General features: G+C 38.6%; 3 protein-coding genes across 7 annotated transcripts; 1 reads left to right on the top strand and 2 right to left on the bottom strand.

Annotated features, from left to right (window-relative positions):
* Positions 1 to 100: 100 nt before the first annotated feature.
* On the bottom strand, positions 101 to 4,908 carry LOC147281669 (uncharacterized). Of its 4 annotated transcripts, none has more exons than XM_086248751.1 (5): positions 4,677 to 4,908; positions 3,530 to 3,734; positions 2,822 to 3,161; positions 877 to 1,872; positions 101 to 518 (listed from the first exon to the last, which is right to left on the bottom strand). In XM_086248751.1, the coding sequence occupies exons 1-5, from the start codon at positions 4,766 to 4,768 to the stop codon at positions 373 to 375; spliced, it is 1,779 nt and encodes a 592-aa protein (XP_086104877.1). In that variant the 5' UTR covers positions 4,769 to 4,908; the 3' UTR covers positions 101 to 372. The 4 variants fall into 4 exon arrangements, with proteins under 4 accessions (XP_086104877.1, XP_086104881.1, XP_086104878.1 ...); XM_086248755.1 differs by having other exon boundaries at positions 101 to 508; XM_086248752.1 differs by having other exon boundaries at positions 101 to 503.
* Positions 4,909 to 7,166: 2,258 nt separating this feature from the next.
* On the top strand, positions 7,167 to 10,035 carry LOC147281668 (heat shock 70 kDa protein 1). Its single transcript, XM_086246715.1, has 2 exons — positions 7,167 to 7,484; positions 8,119 to 10,035. The coding sequence occupies exons 1-2, from the start codon at positions 7,271 to 7,273 to the stop codon at positions 9,846 to 9,848; spliced, it is 1,944 nt and encodes a 647-aa protein (XP_086102841.1). The 5' UTR covers positions 7,167 to 7,270; the 3' UTR covers positions 9,849 to 10,035.
* A 2,087-nt stretch (positions 10,036 to 12,122) lies between these two features.
* On the bottom strand, positions 12,123 to 14,563 carry LOC147281667 (uncharacterized). 2 transcript variants are annotated; one of them, XM_086249026.1, is made up of 2 exons: positions 14,332 to 14,563; positions 12,123 to 13,774 (listed from the first exon to the last, which is right to left on the bottom strand). In XM_086249026.1, exons 1-2 carry the CDS (start codon positions 14,418 to 14,420, stop codon positions 12,247 to 12,249), a joined length of 1,617 nt encoding a protein of 538 aa, XP_086105152.1. In that variant the 5' UTR covers positions 14,421 to 14,563; the 3' UTR covers positions 12,123 to 12,246. The 2 variants fall into 2 exon arrangements, with proteins under 2 accessions (XP_086105152.1, XP_086105151.1); XM_086249025.1 differs by having other exon boundaries at positions 12,123 to 13,895; positions 14,332 to 14,560.
* Positions 14,564 to 15,089: the final 526 nt, after the last annotated feature.

The raw sequence follows: 15,089 nt of genomic DNA, 5'->3' as shown, positions 1-15,089 counted from the left end.
ATGACAAATAAATCCATAAACCATTGATGAACCAACGAACGACAAGAAAGATATAGTATGAAGCTGAGACAACCCCTATCTGAAATGTAATCCTACCATGTTATCTATTCCATCTGTGACTCATTCAGGAGTAATACTAAAACCCAGAATAAGTATAACAGATAACAAGTACTAAGCTATTGTTATGTTCACTCATGTAACCACTTCAAATAGATGATCCCAAATACAAACACGCATACCTTGTGTTAGTTACATGTATGATCCCAATTCTCTCTTTCTTAAACATATGTAAAGCAAGCAGTAGAGTTTTACCTCTTAACAGTCCCCAAAAAGCTGCCTTGCTTCATTTATGTTATTATAAAGATAGATAGTTTAAGATTTGTTTTGTGAGCGAGTCCGAGGGAGAAACCTTAATCGGGGAGAAAACCGCTGTTCTTGCCTATTGGAGGAAGTAGACTTCCTCTTCTGGCCTTGTCTATTACCACCACCTCCTGCAACTTTTCCTGCACTTGACATCACTGGAAAGCTTAATATGCCGAAATTTAGAGAGGGGGAAAGAAGTAGCGTGCAACAAGAAAGAAAAGGGAAATTATACAGGAGACATATGATTTGCTTAAATCATGGAATTGATAGAAATTAACTAAGGTTTAAATGAGCCAAAATGAAATCCTGGATGAAAAAAACACTTTTAAGTCAGTTTCTAAAACACTGAACGGTGATGAAGGCCAGAATGTAAACTGAATTAAATGTTTGAGATGTTCTGCAAAGAAGATATATTTTCTGACACAAGTACCATAACATAAATGAATAAAATTAGACGAGAAATATATACATTAACATGTAAATATAAATATATATCTATATATATATAGAAACCTTCACTTTGACAAATGCTTTCCGGTCTTCTGACAGAACCAGACATGTGCTTTTCATCAATTTCTTCGCCAGGCATGTTACTGTCATTGTCAGATGATGAAGAGACAGCTTTCTTTTTTCTTGATCCACCACTTTTCTTTCCCATTACATGGCTTTCGGGAACTATTAAATTCTCTTCAGAGGAATCTGCGGATCGAGTCAACCTCCTCATGTTAGTTGAAACCCTTGATTCTTTAGCACAAGTCTTCATTTGAACAAATATATCTTGATTGACTCCAACATCACCAGACATCAGCTTTTTATTACTTTCTTCCATAGGGATGTTACTCTCTGCATGAAGTGGCGAAGAGACTGTTTTCTTCTTTTTTGATGCATCATTCTTCTTTTTCAAAACATTGCTTTTGTGAACTGTGGCATTTCCTTCAGAAGAATATGAACTATCTTCCAACCCTTGTTCAATTGCCATAATTGATTTATCTTTTTCTTCTTGGACTGCTAAACGAGTCAACCTTCTTGTGTTGGTTAAGGGCCATAACTTAAGGTCTTCAGCAGAATTTTTCTCATGAAAATCACTATTTTGTGTTCCAAAACCTTTCTGAACTGCTGAGCGAGTTTTCCTAGCAGCTGAGGCCTTATTTACATTCTTATGAGCTTTGATTGTTTCAGAAGACAGTTCCTTAATAGACATACTGTTACTGTCACAGGATTTGAAAAGTTCAGCTCCACCTATGACAATAGGCTTGTGAGCACTTGATACTAGTGAGGCCAGAGCTGCACGAGCAGCAAGAGGACTAAGATGAGACCTGTATTCCGAATGCTCTTCTTGTATGGATGAACAAGGGGCTTGTGGATCCTCATCTTCTATGTTTGCTTCCAGTTGACCAGAACTCTGAGTAATACTTTTCGACTGATTCTGGTCATGAAAAACCTGGGCATTTGAAATGCTGACCTTGGATGCAGCAACATGTTTGCATTGAATATGTTCCTCGTTCTCAGCTGCATGCACAACCAGGCATAATCTAAAATCTAAATGTTTGCAACAATGCATATGTATGAATTCAAAGGGTGGTTTGATTTATAACAAAATAAATTGATCAGTTAGCGCCCCCTAAATTTTTGGTTAATGAGATTATTTACTCCCTCATTAACTTTTTATTTTTTTCAAACTTCAAAAACTTAAACAATAAAAATGGCAATCATGGCCAGCGCACTGGCCTAGGCCAAGGAGGAGGAGAGGTGGGGGAATTATTTTCCCCATTCTTGTGTATTGATTTTTCAAGGGTAATGAGTTGGGGGCTAATTGAGCAAAATTTTAAGTTCAAATAGAATCACCATATTAAAAAAGAATATATCACTCCATATATCAGAAGTTTATCCTTGTGGGCATAACACTTATGTATTCAGCCTTAATAAATTGATGTTAATATAATTTTGTTGAGAGATTGGGAGGGGAGGGGGCGGAGGGAGTATTTTAGACTAGCAAAGAGCAAAGTAGCCAGTTATTAGTCCAACCAAAAACATTAGTGGCCAACTCTTTTACAAAAACCAGTAATATTTTGAAAAGGCCAAAAGTTCCTTCATGTAAGCTATATAAATATTCCTTGCCTCCAATGCAGGAAAAGAAAGAAACAGCATAAGATTAGAATATGGGTACACACAATCTGCATTAGAATATGCATATGCAGGGATCATACACTAGATGAAGCCCATCTTCCACTGCATCAGTATGCAAGAACCAAATTCCTCTAATTCAAGTTACGAATGATGTTTCAGTTCAGATGCAAGAGACTATCTGGATACAAACAGTTAATAGAGAGTGCTTATGGAGAGAGAAATTTTCTCAAAATGGAGAGAGAGAGAGAGAGAGAGAGAGAGAGAGAGAGAGAGAGTGCAACAACAAGCCTGAATTCATTAAATGGATAAAGTAGTGAGTAGGACTGGTTACCTTTAACCCCCTCCAATATATTTATTGTAATTTCTTTTCTGGATCCATTAGCTGAAATATTGATCTCTTCTATTTGCTTTTCCAGCAATTTATTAAGGTCCAATTCAAGGCCGACATCATCATGCATGATTGGTAAAGGAGGTGCACTATATAAGTCCATTTCTTTAACTGATTTTAAGAATGCAGCAACATTTGGATGGACATTGATGCTTTTGGTTGCTAGTTTCATGATTGAACTAGATGGGACAGTGATCATCTGTCCTTTGAGGTCTTGGTGAAGCCATTTGATCATAAAAGTGCATCTACAATAGACCCTCTTTGAGTGTCTCACTCTGAGCACCTAGTTGTCATGAGGTTGGGACATGAACTGAATCAATAGAAAAGCTTTTCGAATGCAGAAGGCATATCGAGTAAATTATATCATAATTATCAAATAATCTGAGTACTGCAGTACATTTTAACCCACCGAAACACAATATGTTAACAAAAAAAAATCTCATTTGTTTCCTCTTACAGCTTTTAACCAGAGACCCAGGGTCATACCCCCATTGCCCTTGTAAATTTGATTGATCCTCATAGGCATTAATATTATATAGTACTGCCTTAGAAAATGAAACAAAAATTACTTCAAGAAGATAGAATATTTATGATGAGATGAGATCCCTGGTTCCAAGGAAGTTCTAAATAAATTAGGGAGCGAATAAATACCTTTTCCACCTTGGCATCATAGAAGTGGCTCTTAACATGTGACTTATGGATGGCAAGAACATGCTCTCCTTCAATGTGGGAGCAGTCATCATCCTGAAGAGGAGCGGAACAAAATCGGAGACGCATAAAGGCTTCATCCTTGTTCAATACCATATCTTCTAGCTCCTGGCTCCCAAAGTCTACAATTAAGCTATCTTCGGTAGAGCTGCGGACCACAATCAAGAGCCACCTCAAAACACTTTGTATGCATGTCCAACACTTGGAATATCAAAGTTCACCAAAATAGGGAGGAAAGACAAGTTCCTGACTTGAGAAATTTATTTTTGATGATAATTTATAGGGATATATCCCATTTTAGTGTTAAAATCGAATCTGCCATAATTTGTAGGGAATACAGAACATGGAATATTCATCAAGTCATCCCCAAATACAGTTGAGACAAATGACACTCTTTCCAACCAAGAGTAGCACAAATGTTTCCTTAATTTAGGAAGAAAGATTGAATATATAAGATCATGCAATTATAAAACAAATATAGTTGGATTACTGGATAACTGAAGTAACTACATAGGCTATAAAGGAAATTAAATAAGTGCACAATCAAGCCATGAAATTAAACAACTAATTACATGATTCGGCTATAAAAATAACATCACTAAGTGATCATTCAGTTATTAGGAAGGACATCAAATAGACGAACCCGTCAATTATAAAGAGAAGCTAAATGCATGGATTCTCTATGGCGGGACATGAATTCACAATTGAACTGGAACAGCATTGCTTAATTATATTAAATAAATGATAATGGCATAATGCATTGATATTCATGTATACATGAGAGGATTTCAGAGTCATTTCAATATAGTCATACATGAACAAGATTAATAATGCACATGGTCCAAACCGATCATAATTCCAAGGAAGACCCAACTACCCAATGATCATCATGTAGCATAGAAAACTAACGCACTAAGGAGACTCAAAGTTCAAAACCATCCAGACCCTATTACCCAATTCACAATATGAGAAAAACCCATTCACTGAAAAATGTTAGAAAGCTCTCGCTGCTAAATTTTCCAATAAATAACGGGATCACTCAGTCTGGGAGCAGCGTTAAGAGGGTTAGTTCAGTTAGATGATGCCTCACCTGAGAGAGACCTGACATGGGTGCCAAGACGAGTCCTCCTTGCACATAGCTTCAAGTTCAGTGGCGCCACTCTCTGCACTGATAGCATCCATTTCATCCCCTAAAGTTAAGATGAGAAGGGGACCAAGATGATAGAAGCTGTGGAAGATTATTTGGTTTTTTCTACTAAAGAGAAGCTGCGGAGTCGGGGTTTAGCTTCTAGAGCATTTAGTCCCCAGTCTTCCCAGTTCCCCCTTCTCCATTCACACGTTAGGCCTTGCTTCCGGCTTCGTACCAAAAAACAAAGAAATAAAATTTTTTTTTTATTTACACAATTTTTTCTGTTTTTCTTTTTCTTTTGGTCAAGAGTCGACTAATTCAAATGTGGGCTAACTAATTAATTCACGTGTGCTATAATATATGAGTTATACGAGTGTATATTATTAATATTATAAATTCATAGTCTACATGTATTATATGTCCCATTTTTTTATATTAAGTGGTAAACAAATCTAATTTAATGAGTAACCACGTGAATTAAATCAACTCACCAACTTAAAATTTGACAATTTCAATTTCTAATATATAGTTATCGAGTTTGGTTTGACCTAATAAAATTTGAATTACAACTAATTTGGGTAGACTGGCAAATCCAATATGAAAATGGAGATTTTATTTTACCAAAAACTTGATTTGAAATCTATATTAACTCGAAGCTTGGTCAAAAACTCAATCTAAAATAGATCTACATACTAGGTCGAGTTAGGCTAGGTCAATCCTATACATTTCGGCATGGGCCTTATATGATCCTTTGTTAGTTTGACTCTAAAAGGTGATATGACTAGACCATTTTGGGCCTTAATGAACTAAACTCCACATAAGGCGGGCCATCGAGCCCATAGTAATACACCCAAATCACTATTGGCTAGATTCATGTGTATTAAAGAGGGAGCTTATAACTTGAAGCAAGAAGATGAGAATAAAATGATTTATTCATAGAACTTATCACTTTCAATCTCCACAAAAATGGTGAGATAAGTTTCCTCATATAATTGGCCCATCTTCTTATGTCAAGTTAGAAGACACATTTGATTTTATTTCTTGAATATATGTGAATCTAATCATTTAACCTATCTAATCTAATCATATGCATCAAACAAGGTCTATGTGTAGTAATTAGACATGTAATATATTTATTACATTTTATATGTTTATATATCCTCTAAATTGAACATTTGGAAAATAAACAACATTCGGATGCAATGTCGATCGCCTGTATTTTTTCAACCACCAACATCATTTTGTTTCGTTTGACATCAACTGTTTTCATACTTTGTTCTCTCTTCAACATGGTTAAATAATTTATGATGTAGAATAAAAACTAAGCGATAAACGCCATTCGCTACTGGTGTCAATTACTTGTGAGACAAATTTTTACATTTCCAATCAATCGACATTTGCATCGGTTGTTTCGTCCATCTTTTAACATTTAGTAGAGAGAACTTAGAAGTAGGGGTATAAACGAGTCGAGCCAAGCTGAATACCATTGTGCTCAAATTTGACTTGTGTAAAATATATCAAGCTTGAGTTTGGCTTGACTTGTTTCATATACAAACCAAGCTTAAACGAGCCAAAAAAAAAAAAAATCAAACTCAATACAAACTCGAGTTATATCGAGCTAATTTACATAATCTTATCTAATGGTATACCCATGTTGCAAGTCTGCAAACAACTCATATTTGTTTTTGTCATGAATTTGTTAGTGATTCATCCATAAAAAAAGGGGATGATTGATTTACTTGGCATAGTAATTATGGATGACATTCTTAATTATTTGTACACATGTTATATAAAATCATATTTAACATATGACTACCATAATCTAAATATTTTTATAACTTAGACGAATATATGATAAGCCACGTGTTTTAGAAGTCAAATATACCAAAACTTAAACTTGACTTGTTTTCTTTTACGAGCTTTGCTTAAACAAGCCAAACTGGATACGAACTCGAGTTGTACGAGCTGATTTACAACCTTACTTAAAAAGATTATATATGTTATTTTTGACTAAATGCCAAAATGTTTGTAGACCCATATCTTTAGTTGTGGGGCCTTAGTGCGACAAATATTGAGCTGAGGTCGGCAGGGCTTGGGTTTGGGCTGAGCTACAATTTTCTAAAAAACCCAAAATTGAAATTTGAAATACAATCACTATCAATCCGAATTGGAGTGGGTCTCACCCATGCAGTTGCATAGGCGCTAAAACCGAACGGAGGTGGTTAGACTTGTGGAGGGAAAACAAAGAGCCCAATAAGACTATAAGAGTAAGGAAACTGAAACACGCGCCTATTGGATTGGAATCAAGCATGACTCACGAGTCTCCGAAAGCAAGGTGGAAACAATCTGAACCGTTCATGAGTCCGGCAATCCCACGGATCCAAAAGTCTAGGGTTAGAACATTCTGGAACCCAACCGCCCCTAACTCTATAAAAACCACTCGATTATCTTCCCCTCCTCACTTAACACAAACCCTAGCGGCCAATATTTTCTCTCTTCCCCTTCCGTCTCTTTTTTGTTGATAATCTTCGTCGACAAAACCCTAGCCGCAAACAATGGCAGGCAAAGGAGAGGGACCGGCTATCGGTATCGATCTCGGCACCACCTATTCTTGCGTCGGTGTTTGGCAACACGACCGCGTTGAGATCATCGCCAACGACCAAGGAAACCGAACGACGCCGTCTTACGTCGCCTTCACCGACACCGAGAGGTTGATCGGAGATGCTGCTAAGAACCAGGTTGCGATGAACCCCATCAACACCGTCTTCGGTAAGATCTGAGCTCCTCCTCGCTTGTTTATCTTTCAGTAGCTTGTAGATCTGTATTTATGCTATTACTAGTTTCTAGATCTAGCTTGCAGTGACTTAGTATGCTTGTAAATCTCTGCGTGCGATTAAATTGATTGCTGTTCATTGGCTGTGTGATGTTGTATTTCTGTTAACTAGCTCCTTTTCTAGATCTGCAACAATTACTTGTTTGTGATTATGACTTTGATTAGGTCTACATCTAAGTCTTTTCAATCCTGTATTTGAAAATTTTTTTGGAATCTGCCTAGATCTGCTAGACCAAATTTATTACATCTTAATTTTTCTGTTTAGTACTCAGCTTAATTCGATGATTATAGATATATCAGATAAACTATATAATTAATTAAACACGATTGTTGTTAGATGGTAGATTAAGTATTTTAAGTGCAACTTGTCCCTTATTCTTATATCAACAAAGCACAAACAAGTCACAGTTGTTTTTAGATTGAATTCTATGCATTATTGTTATAACATTGTTATGTGAAATCTAAAATGAGGACTAGGCATTTGTGAAAAAAAACTTATTATGAATTGATTTAATTGATATTAAGTGAATCGTGATTTTCCAATTTATGGTATCTTACTGTATATTGCAGATGCCAAGAGATTGATTGGCCGTAGATTCTCTGACGCCTCTGTTCAGAGCGACATGAAGTTGTGGCCGTTCAAGGTCACTCCTGGGCCTGGTGACAAGCCCATGATTGGAGTCGTATACAAGGGCGAAGAGAAGCAATTCGCCGCCGAAGAGATCTCTTCCATGGTCTTAATCAAGATGCGTGAGATTGCAGAGGCCTACCTTGGCTCCACAATCAAGAACGCTGTGGTCACTGTCCCTGCTTACTTCAACGATTCTCAGCGTCAGGCCACCAAGGATGCCGGAGTCATTGCTGGTATCAATGTCTTGCGTATCATCAACGAGCCAACAGCAGCTGCCATTGCTTATGGTCTTGACAAGAAGGCAACCAGTGTTGGTGAGAAGAATGTCTTGATCTTCGACCTTGGTGGTGGTACTTTTGATGTGTCTCTTCTGACTATTGAGGAGGGTATTTTTGAGGTCAAGGCCACAGCTGGTGACACCCATCTTGGAGGTGAAGATTTTGACAACAGAATGGTGAACCACTTTGTTCAGGAGTTTAAGAGGAAGAACAAGAAGGATATCAGTGGCAACCCTAGAGCTCTTAGGAGGTTGAGGACTTCATGTGAGAGAGCAAAGAGAACCCTCTCTTCCACTGCTCAGACCACCATTGAAATCGATTCCTTGTATGAGGGTATTGATTTCTACTCCACCATCACCCGTGCCAGATTTGAGGAGCTCAACATGGATCTCTTCAGGAAGTGTATGGAGCCAGTTGAGAAGTGTTTGAGGGATGCCAAGATGGACAAGAGCACTGTCCACGATGTTGTGCTTGTTGGTGGGTCTACTAGAATTCCCAAGGTCCAGCAGCTTCTCCAGGACTTCTTCAATGGAAAGGAGCTCTGCAAGAGCATTAACCCGGACGAGGCTGTTGCTTATGGTGCTGCAGTCCAGGCTGCTATTCTCAGTGGTGAGGGCAACGAGAAGGTCCAGGACTTGCTTCTATTGGATGTCACCCCTCTCTCCCTTGGTTTGGAAACCGCTGGGGGTGTCATGACTGTGTTGATTCCCAGAAACACCACCATCCCAACAAAGAAAGAGCAGGTCTTCTCCACCTACTCCGACAACCAGCCCGGTGTGTTGATCCAGGTCTACGAAGGTGAAAGAACAAGAACCCGCGACAACAACTTGCTCGGGAAATTCGAGCTGTCTGGCATCCCTCCTGCCCCAAGAGGTGTTCCCCAGATCACAGTCTGCTTTGACATTGATGCCAATGGTATCTTGAACGTGTCAGCTGAGGACAAGACCACCGGCCAGAAGAACAAGATCACCATCACCAACGACAAGGGAAGACTCTCAAAGGAGGAGATCGAGAAGATGGTTCAGGAGGCTGAGAAGTACAAGTCCGAGGACGAAGAGCACAAGAAGAAGGTTGAGGCCAAGAACGCTTTGGAGAACTACGCCTACAACATGAGGAATACAATAAAGGACGAGAAGATTGGCGCCAAGCTCCCCCCAGCTGACAAGAAGAAGATCGAGGACGCCATTGAGGCTGCAATCCAGTGGCTAGACACCAACCAGCTCGCAGAGGCCGATGAGTTCGAGGACAAGATGAAGGAGCTGGAGAGCATCTGCAACCCAATCATCGCAAAGATGTACCAGGGCGCTGGTGCTGACGGTGCTGGCCCTGTTGATGATGATGCTCCTCCTGGTGCAACCGGTCCCGGCCCTAAGATCGAGGAGGTCGACTAAATTCTCTTTTATGCTTTCGGATTTTAATTGTTTTGGAACTTAAATATGGTTTTTCATTTGGGCTTTGAGCTTTATCATCAAAGCTATTATTAAGTCTTTTTTAATGTCATCTTTTTATTTTGCGGATCTTATATAGAACATCATGGTATTTTTTTCCCTGGGAAAAAAGATTATATTTTTTGGACCATCTAAAGCTTTACTTATGTTTTGTGTGGGTGATTAACTAATCATAGTCTTTATTTAGTGTTTTCTACTTTGATTATTGGGTTGGTCGGCAAGTGCTGTTTTAAAACATTTTGCAAAATACAAACGAAATATTAAAATATTGGTTGAGACATGCTTGGCATTAGGGTGTGGTGCTTAAGACTTAACTTTTTTATTCTGTCCAAGCCAAAAAAGAAATAAAATGGTTAGTGGACTGAGGGCAGAGCACACGGGCCCATTAGTTAAGATCCCTTTTTCTATTTGGGGGGGCCTTGTTCTCCACACAAGAATATGGGTTACAGTTCCATCAGATAAGCTATAAAAGCAGTTGAATTTTTCAATGAACCTGGTGGCACATCCTCATGTCAATCAAAGCGTTGGTGTGTGTGGATATAATGATCGCGGAAAATTGGAAAAAGCACACAAAAATTGACTTGAAAGTTGGAATTTTGCAAACAATGGTGTGAGGCAAGCAGAACAGACGCTATCCTTGACCTCAACGCCCAAGTCCTGTACATACCCATACCTCCAAGTCACATTGATGCAATACGTGTGTGCCGTAAACTAGAAGAGAATTGCTAAATATCTAGACATTCATAATTTAGGGTCTGACATCATTACATACTTAAATATCTAGTGGGAAGAAATCATCCTTTACTAATACCGACACTAAAATGAATTGCAAATTAAACACCAACTTGTTTGATAGTATTTTGTTTTCTTCATAATTAAGGTCATTTTTCACTCCACTATATTATTTGATATTCAAAATTTAAGAAACGAGCAAGCTCTTCTGCTTCTATTGAATAAAGTGATTTTAGGCTTTTTAGCACAACCTACATGGGCCATGGCTAGTGGCTACATCTTTTAGGAATGCCCAATGAATCAAACTCTTGTATCCTGTCGCCTTCCTCAAATATCTTTTTCTCTTTTGACATTCCCAATTACCAGCTCAGACTGTAAAATTAAAAACCAACTAGATATTTTTCCCGAGTATGGATTATGGCTACCACAATTTTTATTCGAATTAAATGCAAACTAATTGGCCACACACAGAGTCAAGAGATATGTGGCTTTTACGCTTTCAAATCCCACTACACTCGTTACTGGTGTGGGTCAATTTAAAAGCCTAAGACCTTCCACTTAAAGATCCGACTCTACTTAAAAAGGTGGGTGGGTGGTGGTGACAGCCATTATTTAAATAAGGCAGATTCAGCCAACACAAACAAGACGTTGAAGACATAATTGATCAACAATAATAGCAATAGCATCTAACTGTAACACGTGTCCAGCTTCAAGACTTCAAGTCTTCATCAGCTGTATTAAACAAACAAGGAGAATACCAATTCTACAAAGACTTACTAGAATTCTTTTACATAATTGACAACTAAAATAACATAGTTTATCAAACTGTTGACTGTACTATCCTATGTGTATTTGTCATTTTGTTGGCAACAGCTACTCAGCCTGTGAATTTTGATTACTAGATAATGTTGCATAAGCCAGTCCTTCAACTTGCAAACTACATTTTTCCAAAACCAGGGCACAATATGAAGAGATTGTTGACTACTGACACCACTCTAGGGACTCTGCCTGTGTGAGTTCCTCAAGTTAACTGATGGCGAGCAACAAGCAATGCAGATTTCTTTGCTGATTGGCACCTTTAACTTTCACAAGAGGATCAGTTCATGCAACCACACTATAGTTGAAGCCAGATGTTCACATTGGCTGTCTACAATTGGGTATTCTAATGGCAGAGTAAGAGTTCAACCTATCCATTTAAAAGGAGACCATCTGACACAGTTTTACAGCACATGATACTTTGCCATATAAGGTGTTCATCCCAGGATTACATGACTCATACATGATACAATACTACCATAAACCATTTACAAAAAAGCGGACAACAAAATCATATCCAAGCCAATTAAACCACAATCCAATTACTGGGATCATATATGAATCGATAATTTTTAGCATATGTATGTATGTATGTATTTATGTGTGTGTATAAATCAAGAATAACGACAGTTAAGCTAACCAGATGCATAGATTAGAGCAAAAACAGAAAAGAAAAATGTGAGACGCACATTTTTTTCATTTGCCATAAAATACACTTTATGGTACAACGTTAGTAAAACAATGATGCACCAACCATGACAAGAACCCTTACAATTCTCTATAAATGCCTATCTCAAGTCAACATAAGATCATTGCCTCCAAGGTGAGGGCGAAGGCAAACACGAACCTCATGCTCTTCTGGCCCAACACGGAGTTTTGGAACCATAATCTCGAGCACAGATCCTGGCCCATCGTAATAAGCTTCTATGTTAGCGTCTTCAGGAATACGGGTGGACAGCGGGATTTCTCTAACAAACTCTCCTGGAGGACAGTGCTCAGAGGATGGATCTGTAAGCCTGAAAGTCCGGTCATGTCTCTTAATGAATGGCATGCGAGATGTGCTCGTACAAGATACCTTAATGATTCCATGAGTAAGAGTATTCCTCCATGAAACTTTCACCCTTTGAAGATCCACAAAGGGTAAGCTGATAATGATCAAATAACCTACATCATCCTCATAGATTGTTTTTGCAGCTGTAACAGGCCCATAAACGTTCTTCATTACACCACTGAAGTGGTTCGTCCACTGCAATTCATTTGGGTGGATTTCCATATCTGGGATTCGATCAGACGGAGGATTAACAGCCAAGTAGCAATCGTCGTCATTCCCATGTGGGAAAAATTCCTTCCTCCTCTTACTGCTGGGAGATAGGTCCATTCCATTTCCATCTGAATTGTTGTTGTTAGATGGCTGGGTAGACAAATTCAGCCCAGATCCATTCAGCAGTTTCTTTGCATGGGCATTGGTAGCACTCTTTATTGGAGGAGGTGGCCTCTCAAGCTCAAAATCTGTATTTGGAAGGTTTCTCCATGAACTAAAATCACCTGCTTCCATAGGAATTGTGAAGTTCATGTCCCTTCCAGTCAGTTCCACCCACCTCTTACGCTCTTCCTCATCAAGACCCATGAGATTAGGCGCTCGAACAAGCTCAATCCCATGTACACACTGGGGATTTGAAAGACCCCTATAGTGCTTCCGTTGCATCCTGTGAGATCGGACAAAGCCCTTGTCAACACTAAACGGAAAGGGACGCTCCCCTTGGCGGGAATGCCCATTCATGTAACTCCTTAGCTGCATCTTACCCAGCGCATTCTCAGGCCTCTCCTTGAAAACCCACATGTACATGTTCTCCATGTCATGCTGAACCATGAAAACATCAAGCTTGAGATCAGATTTCTCAAACCCAGAAACCCCATTACTGTCCCGGATAATTTTGGCCTTTGATTTCTCATTCAAAGCAGGCTTGAAGTAAAAACTGAAGAAAAACCAAGCACCCCATATGCTGTCTATCCGCTTGGCGCATTTCCTTCCAACCTTGGGGATCGTAAGTAAACTCTCAGTCTCGTAAACCTGTGGACCAAGGCCAACATCTAGAATATCACATGGGTCCGAATTCCATGACGGTGGAGGTGGGCTGCGCTCGGCTGACAGGGGCAAATTGATATCGGGGGGACGGGAAAGTATGATTTGCCGATTCATCTCCAAATCCAATTCGTCGTGAGAGGAGGCACTGGAATCCATGGACAAGAGCGTGGATGGGTGATGATTCTCCATTGACAGGGCTGTGAGGAGAGAATCTCCCATTTCAGCTGAACGACTCCTGGGTGGGTATTGTTGCTGGTGGATTGAATATTGCCATTTCCCAAAAACAATTCAAGAAAATAACCTTATAAACACCTTCATCATATCAATCCCCACTATATCTCCCCTCCATCAAAACCCTAGATTTATCAATCAGATAACAAATTCCTCACACACCCACATCAAATATTCAATACAGTAAAACAAGGTTAAATAACCCCAATAAATAAAATACAAAAAGAACCAAAATTTCTAAAGGAGATGAAAGAGAGAAAGATCAATAAGAAGAAATGATGGTATCTAGTTTATAAAATATCTATATATATATAAATCTCTTCAATCTCTACCTATGGAGAGAGAGAAAGAGATTTCTAAAACGCTATAGGAAGACTATGTCTAACCCTAGCCCAAGAGGAATCTCCTGAATTCCTCCAAATCCAGGTGGGAGACACTGAATCAAAACCATCAAATCCATAAAAACAAAATTTTATCCAAAACGAACTTAAAAAGAAAAAGAAAAAAAAATCTAAAGACGGAGAGAGAAGAAAATTGAAGGGAGATCTTGAAAGAGATTACCTTTTGGGATAAGCATCGGGGAAGCGGAAGCAAGAGGGACCTCCAGAGGCGACCATGATGCTCATCTCCAGCATATCATCAACTACCATGTTTCTTTTTCCCAAATAATCCAATTTTTATTCGATTTTCTATTTTGTTTTTTTGTTTGGGTCCAAAAATTACAGAGACAGAGAGAGTGAGAGTTGAGATTGAGGGTTAATTAGATTAGATAGACAGATTTGGGGGTATGACTTTGAGAGTAGGAAGAGAAATCAGAGTCGTGTGGACGCGTCTCGTTATAAAGAGAGAAGAGAAAAGGTGTGGTGGGTTAAAGCCCACACTAGATGTCACCCATTGGGGTTACCGTTAGCGCCGTGACGGTGTGCGCTTTTTGGATTGTGAATTTGTGAATCTACCATTTCTCATTCCATTATGAGTTTATGACTCAATGTCATACTAAATGCTGTGGACCTTGTATTGTATATCTATCACAATGTCAAGTGTGTTATTTGGTATTGGAAAATTATAATTTTGTGTAAATTTACAAGGGTTTTGGGTGTTCTTTTTTCTATCGCTAATTGGCTTTATTTTTTATGTTAGATGCTTTAATTTCATTTATGATAACAGAGTAATTTCACTCATATATTTTAAGTTGAGTGACAACATGTGCTCTACGTCACCTAAGAAATGTGAAATTATGGAGTGTGTTATCATATATTGAAAAATTATAGTCTTGTACCTCTTTTCTTATTATCAATTGAATTTAAATTGAATGCTTC

Source organism: Dryas octopetala, chromosome 6 (genome assembly GCF_963921425.1).
Source record: "Dryas octopetala chromosome 6, drDryOcto1.1, whole genome shotgun sequence".
NCBI classification, from domain to species: domain Eukaryota; kingdom Viridiplantae; phylum Streptophyta; class Magnoliopsida; order Rosales; family Rosaceae; genus Dryas; species Dryas octopetala.
Note: the sequence above shows the minus strand (reverse complement) of the source record. Positions and strands in the feature narration are given on the sequence as shown.

Coding starts and splice junctions, on each gene's coding strand:
- LOC147281668 (XM_086246715.1), top strand. CDS start 7,271: ATGGCAGGCAAAGGAGAGGGACCGGCTATCGGTATCGATCTCGGCACC. Junction 7,485..8,118: donor CCCCATCAACACCGTCTTCG/GTAAGATCTGAG, acceptor TGTATATTGCAG/ATGCCAAGAGATTGATTGGC.
- LOC147281667 (XM_086249026.1), bottom strand. CDS start 14,420: ATGGTAGTTGATGATATGCTGGAGATGAGCATCATGGTCGCCTCTGGA. Junction 13,775..14,331: donor CCCGATGCTTATCCCAAAAG/GTAATCTCTTTC, acceptor ATACCCACCCAG/GAGTCGTTCAGCTGAAATGG.
- LOC147281669 (XM_086248751.1), bottom strand. CDS start 4,768: ATGGATGCTATCAGTGCAGAGAGTGGCGCCACTGAACTTGAAGCTATG. Junction 3,162..3,529: donor ATGATGCCAAGGTGGAAAAG/GTATTTATTCGC, acceptor CATGACAACTAG/GTGCTCAGAGTGAGACACTC. Junction 519..876: donor AAGCATTTGTCAAAGTGAAG/GTTTCTATATAT, acceptor TAAGCTTTCCAG/TGATGTCAAGTGCAGGAAAA.